Below are 16,709 nucleotides of genomic sequence, written 5' to 3' on the forward strand. Positions count from 1 at the left end.
TGCCAATCCAGAGGTACCGCCCCCGATGTCCACGCGATGCTGCAAAGTCTTGTCAACCAAGACAGCCCCACAGCATCCAGAGCCTTAAGGAACTCCGGGCGGATCTCGTCCACCCCTGGGGCCTTGCCACCGAGGAGCTTTTTAACTACCTCAGCGACCTCAGCCCCAGAAATAGGAGAGTCCACCACAGATCCCCCAGGCACTGCTTCCTCATAGGAAGACGTGTTGGTGGGATTGAGGAGGTCTTCGAAGTATTCCTTCTACCTATCCACAACATCCGCAGTCGAGGTCAGCAGAACACCATCCGCACCATACACGGTGTTGATAGTGCACTGCTTCCCCTTCCTGAGGCGGCGGACGGTGGTCCAGAATCGCTTCGAAGCCGTCCGGAAGTCATTTTCCATGGCTTCCCCGAACTCTTCCCATGTCCGAGTTTTTGCCTCCGCGACCGCTGAAGCTGCACACCGCTTGGCCTGTCGGTACCTGTCCACTGCCTCCGGAGTCCTATGAGCCAAAAGGACCCGATAGGACTCCTTCTTCAGCTTGACGGCATCCCTCACCGCTGGTGTCCACCAAGGGGTTTTAGGATTGCCGCCCCGACAGGCACCAACTACCTTGCGGCCACAGCTCCGATCTGCCGCCTCGACAATAGAGGTGCGGAACATGGTCCACTCGGACTCAATGTCCAGCACCTCCCTCGTGACATGTTCAAAGTTCTTCCGGAGGTGGGAATTGAAACTTTTTCTGACAGGAGACTCTGCCAGACGTTCCCAGCAGACCCTCACAATGCGTTTGGGCCTCCCAGGTCTGTCCGGCATCCTCCCCCACCATCGCAGCCAACTCACCACCAGGTGGTGATCGGTAGAAAGCTCCGCCCCTCTCTTCACCCGAGTGTCCATAACATGAGGCCGCAAATCCGATGACACAACTACAAAGTCGATCATGGAACTGCGGCCTAGGGTGTCCTGGTGCCAAGTGCACATATGGACACCCTTATGTTTGAACATGGTGTTTGTTATGGACAAACTGTGACGAGCACAAAAGTCCAATAACAAAACACCACTCGGGTTCAGATCCGGGCGGCCATTCTTCCCAATCACGCCTCTCCAGGTTTCACTGTCGTTGCCAACGTGAGCGTTGAAGTCTCCCAGTAGGACAAGGGAATCACCCGGGGGAGCACTTTCCAGTACTCCCTCGAGCGTTCCCAAAAAGGGTGGGTACTCTGAACTGCTGTTTGGTGCATAAGCACAAACAACAGTCAGGACCCGTCCCCCCACCCGAAGGCGGAGGGAGGTTACCCTTTCGTCCACCGGGTTAAACTCCAACGTACAGGCTTTGAGCCGGGGGGAAACAAGAATTGCCACCCCAGCCCGTCGCCTCACACTGCCGGCAACGCCAGAGTGGAAGAGGGTCCAATCCCTCTCGAGAGAAGTGGTTCCAGAGCCTTGCTGTGCGTCGAAGTGAGTCCGACTATATCCAGCCGGAATTTCTCGACTTCGCGCACTAGCTCAGGCTCTTTCCCCCCCAGTGACGTGACGTTCCACGTCCCGAGAGCGAGCTTCTTTAGCCGAGGATCGGACCGCCAAGTGCCCTGCCTTAGGCTGTCGCCCAGCTCACAATGCACTCGACCTCTATGGCCCCTGCTATGGGTGGTGAGCCCATTGGAGGGGTGACCCACGTTGCCTCTTCGGGCTGTGCCCGGCCGGGCCCCATGGGAACAGGCCCGGCCACCAGGCGCTCGCCATCGTGCCCCACCTCCGGGCCTGGCTCCAGAGGGGGGCCCCGGTGACCCGCGTCCGGGCGAGGGAAATCTGGGTCCATGATGTTTCTTCTTCATAAAGGTCTTCGAGCTGCTCTTTGTCTGATCCCTCACCTAGAACCTGTTTGCCTTGGGAGACCCTACCAGGGGGCTTTATGCCCCCGGACAACATAGCTCCTAGGATCATTGGGACACGCAAACTCCTCTACCACGATAAGGTTGCAGCTCAGAGAGGAGAATATTAATAAATATTAATACACTAAACATGTATTTAATATTTATACACTAAACATGTATTTAATATTTATACACTAAACATGTATTTAATATTAATACACTTAATATTTATTCATTATTTATCCACTAAACATGTACTTAATATTCATAAACTAAACTTGTATTTAATATTCATACACTAAATGTGTATTTAATATTCATACACTAAACATGTATTTAATATTAATACAAAAACATGTATTTAAGTTTAATAAACTAAACATATATTTAATATTAATACACTAAACATGTATTTAATATTTATACACCAAACATGTATTTAATATTAATACACTAAACATGTATTTAATATTAATACAAAAACATGTATTTAATTTTAATAAACTAAACATATATTTTATATTAATACACTAAACATGTATTTAATATTTATACACCAAACATGTATATAAAGATGAAACATTTGGCAGAAATACCGGACAATTCCACAAACTTTATGGCTGGCTCGCATCGTGGTCACTCCGTGATCACGTACGACCGCCAGACACTTCTGGATATGGACACATTGGGCCGTTTTGGACTGATAGACACTTGCGTGCTAGACTTGCTAACTAGCATGGGGATACGTCGGCGGCTACATCCAGCGGCCTGTGAAGCAGGGGAGTATAGTAGCAGCGGGGGCCGTCTACGGAGCAGACGCCAGCGGTGTGATCGGAAACGCGGATGTCGAGCGGGGCTAAAAACAAAGCAGAAGGCTAATCCCCACAGAACACCACTTTCCTCCATCCCGAAGACGGATTTAAATAAAGGATGCGAGACTACTGGTCTGGGTAAGGAGTCAGTTAAATTAGAACAAGTTTTTTCTGCTTTGAGTGTTTCAGAGTTGGACATGTGTTTTACTGAGGTGGCTAACTATGATGTGTGCAGTTTATCAAAGCAACAAACAAACAATCGGAAAATCCCCGTTACTGAGGTGGCTAACCATGATGCGTGCAGTTTATCAAAGCAACAAACAAACAATCGGAAAATTCCTGTCGTATCAATTCCTAGATATGGTCGTAACTATACTAAATGCACTGGGCATAATAAACACAACATTATTAATATTGCTACTACGGATAATTTGATCAAAAACTCCCTAAAACAGCCCACAACCTATAATATAGGTTTTTTAAACATAAGATCATTGTCTCCCAAAACGTTGTTAGTTAATGATATTATCAGAGACAACAATCTTAACGTCATCGGTCTCAGCGAAACCTGGCTTAAACCAAACGACTTTTTTGCGCTAAATGAGGCATGTCCTCCTAACTTTACACATGCGCATATTGCCCGTCCGCTTAAAAGGGGTGGGGGGGTCGCACTAATATACAACGAAAACTTTAACCTTAGTCCTAACATAAATAATAAATATAAATCGTTTGAGGTGCTTACTATGAAGTCTGTCACACCGCTGCCTCTACACCTGGCTGTTATCTACCGCCCCCCAGGGCCCTATTCGGACTTTATCAATGAATTCTCAGAGTTCGTTGCTGATCTAGTGACACACGCCGATAATATAATCATAATGGGGGACTTTAATATCCATATGAATACCCCATCGGACCCACCGTGCGTAGCGCTCCAGACTGTAATTGATAGCTGTGGTCTCACACAAATAATAAATGAACCCACGCATCGCAACGGTAATACGATAGACCTAGTGCTTGTCAGGGGTATCACCGTCTCCAAAGTTACGATACTCCCGTATACTAAAGTATTGTCCGATCATTACCTTATAAAATTCGAGGTTCAGACGCATGTTCGTCAAACTAATAATAATAATAACTGCTATAGCAGCCGCAACATTAATACGGCCACAACGACAACCCTTGCTGACCTACTGCCCTCGGTAATGGCACCATTCCCAAAGTATGTGGGCTCTATTGATAACCTCACTAACAACTTTAACGACGCCCTGCGCGAAACCATTGATAACATAGCACCGCTAAAGTTAAAAAAGGCTCCAAAAAAGCGCACCCCGTGGTTTACAGAAGAAACTAGAGCTCAGAAATTATTATGCAGAAAGCTGGAACGCAAATGGCGCACGACTAAACTTGAGGTGCACCATCAAGCATGGAGTGATGGTTTAATAACTTATAAACGCATGCTTACCTTAGCTAAAGCTAATTATTACTCAAATCTCATCCACCGTAATAAAAACGATCCTAATTTTTTGTTTAGTACGGTAGCATCGCTAACCCAACAAGGGACCCCTTCCAGTAGCTCAACCCACTCAGCTGATGACTTTATGCAATTCTTTAGTAAGAAAATTGAAGTCATTAGAAAGGAGATTAAAGACAATGCGTCCCAGCTACAACGGGGTTCTATTAACACTGACACGATTGTATATACGGCGGATACTGCCCTCCAAAATAGTTTCTCTCGTTTTGAGGAAATAACATTAGAGGAATTGTTACAACGTGTAAATGGAATAAAACAGACAACATGCTTACTTGACCCTCTTCCTGGGAAACTGATCAAGGAGCTCTTTGTATTATTAGGTCCATCAGTGCTAAATATTATAAACTTATCACTTTCCTCGGGCACTGTTCCCCTAGCATTCAAAAAAGTGGTTATTCATCCTCTTCTTAAAAGACCTAACCTCGATCCTGACCTCATGGTAAACTACCGACCGGTGTCTCACCTTCCCTTTATTTCAAAAATCTTTGAAAAAATTGTTGCGGAGCAATTAAATGAACACTTAGCGTCTAACAATCTATGTGAAACCTTTCAATCCGGTTTCAGAGCAAATCACTCCACGGAGACAGCCCTCGCAAAAATGACTAATGATCTATTGCTAACGATGGATTCTGATGCGTCATCTATGTTGCTGCTCCTCGATCTTAGCGCTGCTTTCGATACCGTCGATCATAATATTTTATTAGAACGTATCAAAACACGAATTGGTATGTCAGACTTAGCCCTGTCTTGGTTTAACTCTTATCTTACTGATAGGATGCAGTGTGTCTCCCATAACAATGTGACCTCGGACTACGTTAAGGTAACGTGTGGAGTTCCCCAGGGTTCGGTCCTTGGCCCTGCACTCTTCAGCATCTACATGCTGCCGCTAGGTGACATCATACGTAAATACGGTGTTAGCTTTCACTGTTATGCTGATGACACCCAACTCTACATGCCCCTAAAGCTGACCAACACGCCGGATTGTAGTCAGCTGGAGGCGTGTCTTAATGAAATTAAACAATGGATGTCCGCTAACTTTTTGCAACCTAATGCCAAAAAAACGGAAATGCTGATTATCGGTCCTGCTAGACACCGAACTCTATTTAATAATACAACTCTAACATTTGACAACCAAACAATTAAACAAGGCGACACGGTAAGGAATCTGGGTATTATCTTCGACCCAACTCTCTCCTTTGAGGCACACATTAAAAGCGTTACTAAAACGGCCTTCTTTCATCTCCGTAATATCGCTAAAATTCGCTCCATTCTGTCCACTAAAGACGCTGAGATCATTATCCATGCGTTTGTTACGTCTCGCCTCGACTACTGTAACGTATTATTTTCGGGTCTCCCCATGTCTAGCATTAAAAGATTACAGTTGGTACAAAATGCGGCTGCTAGACTTTTGACAAGAACAAGAAAGTTTGATCACATTACGCCTGTACTGTATATACCTTTATATACATATATACATACATATATACCTATACTGTATATATCTTTATATACATATATACATACATATATACCTGTACTGTATATACCTTTATATACATATATACATACATATATACCTATACTGTATATATCTTTATATACATATATACATACATATATACCTGTACTGTATATACCTTTATATACATATATACATACATATATACCTATACTGGCTCACCTGCACAGGCTTCCTGCGCACTTAAGATGTGACTTTAAGGTTTTACTACTTACGTATAAAATACTACACGGTCTAGCTCCATCCTATCTTGCCGATTGTATTGTACCATATGTCCCGGCAAAAAAATCTGCCTTCAAAGGACTCCGGCTTATTAGTGATTCCCAAAGCCCAAAAAAAAGTCTGCGGGCTATAGAGCGTTTTCCGTTCGGGCTCCAGTACTCTGGAGCCCAAAATGTATTAATATTAAATATATGTTTAGTTTATTAAAATTAAATACATGTTTTTGTATTAATATTAAATACATGTTTAGTGTATAAATGTTAAATACATGTTTAGTGTATAAATATTAAATACATGTTTAGTGTACAGGACAACAAGTAAAAAGCAGCTTTAAAGGCCTACTGAAATGAGATGTTCTTATTTAAAGGGGGATAGCAGGTCCATTCTATGTGTCATACTTCATCATTTCGCGATATTGCCATATTTTTCGCTGAAGGATTTAGTAGAGAACATCCACGATAAAGTTCGCAACTTTTGGTCGCTAATAAAAAAGCCTTGCCTGTACCGGAAGTAGCAGACTATGCGCGCGTGACGTCACGGGTTGTGGAGCTCCTCACATCTGAACATTGTTTACAATCATGGCCACCAGCAGCTAGAGGTATTCGGACCGAGAAAGCGACAATTTCCCCATTAATTTGAGCGAGGATGAAAGATTCGTGGATGAGGAAACTGAGAATGAAGGCCTAGAAGAAAAAAAAGACGAGGGCAGTGGGAACGATTCAGATGTTATTAGACACATTTACTAGGATAATTCTGGAAAATCCCTTATCTGCTTATTGTGTTACTAGTGTTTTAGTGAGATTATATGGTTGTACCTGAAAGTCGGAGGGGTGTGGCCACGGGTGTGGTGACCGCCAGTGTCTCTGAGGCAAAGCGAAGGCAGCCGTTGGGGCCGGCTTGAGATTTTTTTTCTTCCCCCTCCTCCACGGTGGAAACATCCCATGTTCTGGGGCGGCCGGTCGGAGGAGGCAAGAGAGTCTGCAGCTGCCTCTTTGACAGGTGCAGGAGGAATGACGCAAGCTCTCCGCTCATGTCTACAGTAAGAGCCAACTTATTACCACAATTTTCTCACCGAAACCTGCCGTTGGACATGTGGTAGGGAACCGTGTTCACTTGACCGCTCTGTTCCATAGTAAAGCTTTACCGTCATCTTTCGGGAATGTAAACAAGGAAACACCGGCTGTGTTTGTGTTGCTAAAGGCAGCCACAATACACCGCTTCCCACCTACATCTTTCTTCTTTGACGTCTCCATTATTAATTGAACAAATTGCAAAAGATTCAGCAACACAGATGTCCAGAATACTGTGTAATTATGCGATTAAAGCAGACGACTTTTAGCTGGGATCGGGGCTGGAACAAAATGTCCGCTACAATCCGTGATGTCACGCGCACTCGTCATCATACCGCGACGTTTTCAACAGGATACTTTGCGCGGAATTTAAAATTGCAATTTAGTAAACTAAAAAAGTCGTATTGGCGTGTGTTGCAATGTTAATATTTCATCATTGATATATAAACTATCAGACTGCATGGTGGCTAGTAGTGGCTTTCAGTAGGACTTTAAGGACATCAAAACTAAATGTATGCATTCTTTCCAACGGCCGCTGGGTGGCAGCAGAGGCTCCATGTATTACCTGAAGAAACATTTGACTTCTGACCTTTCCACATTATTTCTCTCATCTTTACTGCTGGAGTTCAGCTCACTGAGGATGTAAGCTACATTTTGGTATTTTAATTATCTTTAATTATTCATAAACAGGCTTAAAACAAACCATTATTATCATTACTGCCTCATTTGTTTCACTCTCTACTAATTAAAACTATTCTAGCATAAAACCAGTCAGGATGTTCATACAAAAAATATTACACATCTCCAAACGTACCACTTTATTATGGTATTAATATCATACATTATTATATTGAATATTCACATGTTTATAACAGTGCTGAACATTTTAATTTCCCCTTGGGGATCAATAAAGTTTTCCTGATTGTGATAATTACATCACTCTCATAAAGCCTTTAATGCTGAATATGTTTTTTACCATAGGTCAGCTTCACAATGTTGGAATATTGACCGCTGATATTAATATTCTTCTATTGTTTACAATATTACACTTTACTCTTTTTCTTTGCTCAAATGAACAGGATGAAAGTGTCTTTAATTGTCACTACTGAGTGTAATTATGTAGAAAATAATCTTCATTACCGCTTGATTTAACTCTCATTTTATTTTTTCCAGAGAGAACTTGTCCATAAAAAGATGGCTGCACATCAATAAACTGTCATTAAACATCAATAAAACTAAATATATCATTTTTGGAGACTGTAAAAATGTAAAACACAAATTATGACGGATGATATTGAAATGGAAAGAGTAAAGGTAATCACATTTTTATGAGTTAATATAGATGATGAAGTAAACTGGACACTACATGTAAGTCATATAAAGAAAACATGAAAAACATGGAGTGCAATACTAAAGAGAATAAAATACATCCTTCCAATTTGAACTACAATTATTGAACCCAACTTTAGTTGAAACATACATTGTTTATTGCATAAAAGTCTGGGGACATACATATAAAACAATCACACAATATTCATATTACACAAGAAAGTAATAAAGATGATTAATAGAATGGATTATTGACAACCAACAAATGATTCATAAAGTCACACATTTTTAAAGTCAATGTTTTTGTATAAATGCAACGGCTCAAATGATGTATAAAGTAAATAATAATATGCTTCCAGAAGTGGTCCAGAAGATGTTTCAGATGTGAAGCAGTAAATATGAACTAAGAGGGATTTATGTGTACTCAAAAGCAAAGGTATGAACACATGTAAAACAAATATGTACATCATATAAAGGAGTTCATCGATGGAATTATCTACAATTAGAAAATAAAATATGTAACACTTCATTATTTAATAAAAAACATATAAAACACTATTATGAATAAGTATTAAAGTGAATTATGAATATATACACATACAATGTTTATTGTATGTAACATATTTATGTACTGTTTATTCTCACCCTTTCAGTCAAATTGTTCTGTTCATTTTAGTGTCTAATCTATACATGATAGAATCATATTAACAAGATTGTGTTACACACACAACAATGATGTCACACATGTTATATGTGCTGATGTTGTTAGAAAGTCAAAATGAAAGTCTGGACATCCATCCATCCATCCATCCATTTTCTACCGCTTATTCCCTTTTGGGGTCGCGGGGGGCGCTGGCGCCTATCTCAGCTACAATCGGGCGGAAGGCGGGGTACACCCTGGACAAGTCGCCACCTCATCACAGGGCCAACACAGATAGACAGACAACTTTCACACTCACATTCACACACTAGGGACCATTTAGTGTTGCCAATCAACCTATCCCCAGGTGCATGTCTGGACAGTTTATTTCAAATCCTGCAGTTTCATTTGCTGCTGCTGTTCTCACCAGCACACTTGTGTTTCTTACACTGGTACTTAGAAGACAATCTTTCACCACACACACTGCAACTCAACACTTTCTCTCCTGGGTGTATTCTCATGTGTAATGTAAGAGTGTTTAGGTGATGAAAGCTTTTGTTGCAGCTCGAACAGGAGTATGGATTTCACCAGAGTGCGATCCCATGTGTGAGTTTAATTGCTGTTTTTCTATATAACTTTTACCACATACTGAACAGATAAAAGGTTTTTCTCCAGTGTGTATTCTCATATGTGCTTTGAAACTGTGCTTTTGAGAAAAATCTTTACTGCAGATTGAACATGAAAACGTTTTTTTTTTTCTCCCGTGTGTGTTCTCATGTGTACTTTTATACTTTGATTTATTGCAAAACTTTTATCACATTCTGAGCAGGAAAAAGGTTTCTCTCCGGTGTGTGTACTCGTGTGCCTTTTCAGATGACAATTGTATTTAAAAGTTTTGTGACAGTGAGCAGATGTGAAGTGAGTGTTGTCAGTGTGACATGTCTTATCATCTTTAGAGTCTTCATCATCAGTGTCAGGAGAGTGTGACGTTGTGTCCTCACTATCTGATAGTGGAGCTAAGAGCTTGTCTGCTTGTGATCCTCCACAGTGGTCTCCATCAGCTTCTGCTAAACTGCTGCTTGGAGGCTCCGCCTCTCTCTCCTCCTCACCCTCACCTTTGACCTCATCATCTTCACTCGTCACACTGATGAGGTGTCTCTTCTCTTCCTCTATGAAGTGGGGGGACAGCCGCTGTTTTTCCTCCACTTTAAAGTGGGGGGGCTTTGGCTCCTCTTCTTTCACGTGGAGGTACTGTGACTTCTTCTGCTCCATACTGGAGGACCCCTCCTGCTGCTCAGGTGGGCGATATTTTTCACAGACGTCTGCAGGACACAAGAAGACAAACACATGCTGGGATGGAAATAGATAAGATTTGACCAATTCAGATTTAATTTTCGATTCTGCTTTATGATTGGGTTATTTGTGGACTCACTTTTGCTTTCACATTCAGTAAAAAGGAGAAGAAACAGGTCGATTAGCATCAACTTTGACTAGTTGAGAAGTAACATGAGCCTACAAAGCCAACAGTGAGGTCTTAAGAGGCACAGATTTTACGGGTCCCCATGGGGGGCCAGAGGGCCCTAAGGTCCATATTCTGCTTTGAAAATATTTATAAAATTAAAATACTTTTGGCAAGAAATTAACAAAATACTACACATTATTTTGTGGCAATTACAAAAGAATGTCCAGAAAAATTCTCAGGGCATTCAATCAATCCCATCTGTTAAATTGAACATATATACATAAATCAATATATATATATATATATATATATATATATATATATATATATATATATGTATATATATATATATATATATATATATATATATATATATATATAAAATACCCTTTGGGAAGTTGTGTTAGATGTAAATATAAACGGAATACAATGGGGCGAGGTACACCCCTTTGTCCACAACCGCGTGAGCAAACAGTTTAAGAACAACGTTTCTCAAAGTGCAATTGCAAAAAATGTAGGGATTTCAACATCTACGCTCCATAATATCATCAAAAGGTTCAGAGAATCTGGAGAAATCACTCCACGTAAGCGACATGGCCGGAAACCAACACTGAATGACCGTCACCTTCCATCCCGCAGACGAAATGAGTTTCCTCTGCCGTGTGGCGGGTCTCTCCTTTAGAGATAGGGTGAGAAGCTCTGCCATCCGAAGGGAACTCAAAGTAAAGCCACTGCTCCTCCACATCGAGAGGAGCCAGATGAGGTGGTTCGGGCATCTGGTCAGGATGCCACCCGAATGCCTCCCTAGGGAGGTGTTTAGGGCACGTCCAGTCGGTAGGAGGCCACGGGGAAGACCCAGGACACGTTTGGTAGACTATGTCTCCCGGCTGGCCTGGGAACGCCTCGGGATCCCTCGGGAAGATCTAGACGAAGTGGCTGGGGAGAGGGAAGTCTGGGCTTCCCTGCTTAGGCTGCTGCCCCCACGACTCGACCTCCGATAAGCAGAAGAAGATGGACTGATGTGTAACACAACTTGATGTTTCTTTAAAACAGTGTCCAGTTGTTGATGTTGTCGCTCCTTCTCCTCTTTTGTAATTTGCTATTGTTGTTTTTTTTTCTAACATCACAAATATTTCTTCAACGGCAGCAGTTAGTCGCTGATTCAGCAACACTCACATCATTTGTAATGTAGACATGTTCACACAATAAAAACACTTTACACTTACATTGGATCTCTGCTTTGATGTGTCGATCACTTCCGCCTCTCTTTGTTAGCAGCTAACAAGCTAAGCTAACCAGCAGGCTAGGCTAGCACGTCAAAGTGCACTCAGACTAATGTATCCGCATACAAACAATTAATAAGGACGTTTACTCTGTTAAACGACACACACGTGCACATGTACGTTGTAATTAAGACCTAGAAACCATAATAACCAATACAACGTATTCTCCGCCAGACGCCATCTTGTTTTGTTCTTCCTCCTGTGTGACGTCATCGAAGTGTTCTCAACCGCGGAACAAAAGTTGGCCAAACACGTGTTTCACTGGGACAATAGTGAGTGGTGCACACTTCCTTCAAACACGTGTTTCACTGGGACAATAGTGAGTGGTGCACACTTCCTTCAAACACGTGTTTCACTGGGACAATAGTGAGTGGTGCACACTTCCTTCAAACACGTGTTTCACTGGGACAATAGTGAGTGGTGCACACTTCCTTCAAACACGTGTTTCACTGGGACAATAGTGAGTGGTGCACACTTCCTTCAAACACGTGTTTCACTGGGACAATAGTGAGTGGTGCACACTTCCTTCAAACACGTGTTTCACTGGGACAATAGTGAGTGGTGCACACTTCCTTCAAACACGTGTTTCACTGGGACAATAGTGAGTGGTGCACACTTCCTTCAAACACGTGTTTCACTGGGACAATAGTGAGTGGTGCACACTTCCTTCAAACACGTGTTTCACTGGGACAATAGTGAGTGGTGCACACTTCCTTCAAACACGTGTTTCACTGGGACAATAGTGAGTGGTGCACACTTCCTTCAAACACGTGTTTCACTGGGACAATAGTGAGTGGTGCACACTTCCTTCAAACACGTGTTTCACTGGGACAATAGTGAGTGGTGCACACTTCCTTCAAACACTTGTTTCACTGGGACAATAGTGAGTGGTGCACACTTCCTTCAAACACGTGTTTCACTGGGACAATAGTGAGTGGTGCACACTTCCTTCAAACACGTGTTTCACTGGGACAATAGTGAGTGGTGCACACTTCCTTCAAACACTTGTTTCACTGGGACAATAGTGAGTGGTGCACACTTCCTTCAAACACGTGTTTCACTGGGACAATAGTGAGTGGTGCACACTTCCTTCAAACACTTGTTTCACTGGGACAATAGTGAGTGGTGCACACTTCCTTCAAACACGTGTTTCACTGGGACAAGAGTGAGTGGTGCACACTTCCTTCAAACACGTGTTTCACTGGGACAATAGTGAGTGGTGCACACTTCCTTCAAACACGTGTTTCACTGGGACAATAGTGAGTGGTGCACACTTCCTTCAAACACGTGTTTCACTGGGACAATAGTGAGTGGTGCACACTTCCTTCAAACACGTGTTTCACTGGGACAATAGTGAGTGGTGCACACTTCCTTCAAACACGTGTTTCACTGGGACAATAGTGAGTGGTGCACACTTCCTTCAAACACGTGTTTCACTGGGACAATAGTGAGTGGTGCACACTTCCTTCAAACACGTGTTTCACTGGGACAATAGTGAGTGGTGCACACTTCCTTCAAACACGTGTTTCACTGGGACAATAGTGAGTGGTGCACACTTCCTTCAAACACGTGTTTCACTGGGACAATAGTGAGTGGTGCACACTTCCTTCAAACACGTGTTTCACTGGGACAATAGTGAGTGGTGCACACTTCCTTCAAACACGTGTTTCACTGGGACAATAGTGAGTGGTGCACACTTCCTTCAAACACGTGTTTCACTGGGACAATAGTAGGTGGTGCACACTTCCTTCAAACACGTGTTTCACTGGGACAATAGTGAGTGGTGCACACTTCCTTCAAACACGTGTTTCACTGGGACAATAGTGAGTGGTGCACACTTCCTTCAAACACGTGTTTCACTGGGACAATAGTAGGTGGTGCACACTTCCTTCAAACACGTGTTTCACTGGGACAATAGTGAGTGGTGCACACTTCCTTCAAACACGTGTTTCACTGGGACAATAGTGAGTGGTGCACACTTCCTTCAAACACGTGTTTCACTGGGACAATAGTGAGTGGTGCACACTTCCTTCAAACACGTGTTTCACTGGGACAATAGTGAGTGGTGCACACTTCCTTCAAACATGTGTTTCACTGGGACAATAGTGAGTGGTGCACACTTCCTTCAAACACGTGTTTCACTGGGACAATAGTGAGTGGTGCACACTTCCTTCAAACACGTGTTTCACTGGGACAATAGTGAGTGGTGCACACTTCCTTCAAACACGTGTTTCACTGGGACAATAGTAGGTGGTGCACACTTCCTTCAAACACGTGTTTCACTGGGACAATAGTAGGTGGTGCACACTTCCTTCAAACACGTGTTTCACTGGGACAATAGTGAGTGGTGCACACTTCCTTCAAACACGTGTTTCACTGGGACAATAGTGAGTGGTGCACACTTCCTTCAAACACGTGTTTCACTGGGACAATAGTGAGTGGTGCACACTTCCTTCAAACACGTGTTTCACTGGGACAATAGTGAGTGGTGCACACTTCCTTCAAACACGTGTTTCACTGGGACAATAGTGAGTGGTGCACACTTCCTTCAAACACGTGTTTCACTGGGACAATAGTGAGTGGTGCACACTTCCTTCAAACACGTGTTTCACTGGGACAATAGTGAGTGGTGCACACTTCCTTCAAACACGTGTTTCACTGGGACAATAGTGAGTGGTGCACACTTCCTTCAAACACGTGTTTCACTGGGACAATAGTGAGTGGTGCACACTTCCTTCAAACACGTGTTTCACTGGGACAATAGTGAGTGGTGCACACTTCCTTCAAACACGTGTTTCACTGGGACAATAGTGAGTGGTGCACACTTCCTTCAAACACGTGTTTCACTGGGACAATAGTGAGTGGTGCACACTTCCTTCAAACACGTGTTTCACTGGGACAATAGTGAGTGGTGCACACTTCCTTCAAACACGTGTTTCACTGGGACAATAGTGAGTGGTGCACACTTCCTTCAAACACGTGTTTCACTGGGACAATAGTGAGTGGTGCACACTTCCTTCAAACACGTGTTTCACTGGGACAATAGTGAGTGGTGCACACTTCCTTCAAACACGTGTTTCACTGGGACAATAGTGAGTGGTGCACACTTCCTTCAAACACTTGTTTCACTGGGACAATAGTGAGTGGTGCACACTTCCTTCAAACACGTGTTTCACTGGGACAATAGTGAGTGGTGCACACTTCCTTCAAACACGTGTTTCACTGGGACAATAGTGAGTGGTGCACACTTCCTTCAAACACGTGTTTCACTGGGACAATAGTGAGTGGTGCACACTTCCTTCAAACACGTGTTTCACTGGGACAATAGTGAGTGGTGCACACTTCCTTCAAACACTTGTTTCACTGGGACAATAGTGAGTGGTGCACACTTCCTTCAAACACGTGTTTCACTGGGACAATAGTGAGTGGTGCACACTTCCTTCAAACACGTGTTTCACTGGGACAATAGTGAGTGGTGCACACTTCCTTCAAACACGTGTTTCACTGGGACAATAGTGAGTGGTGCACACTTCCTTCAAACACGTGTTTCACTGGGACAATAGTGAGTGGTGCACACTTCCTTCAAACACGTGTTTCACTGGGACAATAGTGAGTGGTGCACACTTCCTTCAAACACGTGTTTCACTGGGACAATAGTGAGTGGTGCACACTTCCTTCAAACACGTGTTTCACTGGGACAATAGTGAGTGGTGCACACTTCCTTCAAACACGTGTTTCACTGGGACAATAGTGAGTGGTGCACACTTCCTTCAAACACGTGTTTCACTGGGACAATAGTGAGTGGTGCACACTTCCTTCAAACACGTGTTTCACTGGGACAATAGTGAGTGGTGCACACTTCCTTCAAACACGTGTTTCACTGGGACAATAGTGAGTGGTGCACACTTCCTTCAAACACGTGTTTCACTGGGACAATAGTGAGTGGTGCACACTTCCTTCAAACACGTGTTTCACTGGGACAATAGTGAGTGGTGCACACTTCCTTCAAACACGTGTTTCACTGGGACAATAGTGAGTGGTGCACACTTCCTTCAAACACGTGTTTCACTGGGACAATAGTGAGTGGTGCACACTTCCTTCAAACACGTGTTTCACTGGGACAATAGTGAGTGGTGCACACTTCCTTCAAACACGTGTTTCACTGGGACAATAGTGAGTGGTGCACACTTCCTTCAAACACGTGTTTCACTGGGACAATAGTGAGTGGTGCACACTTCCTTCAAACACGTGTTTCACTGGGACAATAGTGAGTGGTGCACACTTCCTTCAAACACGTGTTTCACTGGGACAATAGTGAGTGGTGCACACTTCCTTCAAACACGTGTTTCACTGGGACAATAGTGAGTGGTGCACACTTCCTTCAAACACGTGTTTCACTGGGACAATAGTGAGTGGTGCACACTTCCTTCAAACACGTGTTTCACTGGGACAATAGTGAGTGGTGCACACTTCCTTCAAACACGTGTTTCACTGGGACAATAGTGAGTGGTGCACACTTCCTTCAAACACGTGTTTCACTGGGACAATAGTGAGTGGTGCACACTTCCTTCAAACACGTGTTTCACTGGGACAATAGTGAGTGGTGCACACTTCCTTCAAACACGTGTTTCACTGGGACAATAGTGAGTGGTGCACACTTCCTTCAAACACGTGTTTCACTGGGACAATAGTGAGTGGTGCACACTTCCTTCAAACACGTGTTTCACTGGGACAATAGTGAGTGGTGCACACTTCCTTCAAACACGTGTTTCACTGGGACAATAGTGAGTGGTGCACACTTCCTTCAAACACGTGTTTCACTGGGACAATAGTGAGTGGTGCACACTTCCTTCAAACACGTGTTTCACTGGGACAATAGTGAGTGGTGCACACTTCCTTCAAACACGTGTTTCACTGGGACAATAGTGAGTGGTGCACACTTCCTTCAAACACGTGTTTCACTGG

At 43.3% G+C, this 16,709-nt stretch overlaps 1 protein-coding gene across 1 annotated transcript in view; it reads right to left on the reverse strand.

The window, feature by feature from the left end:
- Positions 1 to 8,492: 8,492 nt before the first annotated feature.
- Positions 8,493 to 16,709, reverse strand: part of LOC133561278 (oocyte zinc finger protein XlCOF8.4-like) — a 47,638-nt gene continuing 39,421 nt past the window's right edge. The window contains exon 3 of the mRNA XM_061914639.1: positions 8,493 to 10,321. Coding sequence (XP_061770623.1) covers positions 9,684 to 10,321 — 638 coding nt within the window. The 3' untranslated portion in view covers positions 8,493 to 9,683. The remainder of the gene's footprint in view (positions 10,322 to 16,709) is intronic.

The sequence above is a fragment of the Nerophis ophidion genome, linkage group LG10 (assembly GCF_033978795.1).
Source record: "Nerophis ophidion isolate RoL-2023_Sa linkage group LG10, RoL_Noph_v1.0, whole genome shotgun sequence".
Classification (NCBI taxonomy): Eukaryota; Metazoa; Chordata; class Actinopteri; order Syngnathiformes; family Syngnathidae; genus Nerophis; species Nerophis ophidion.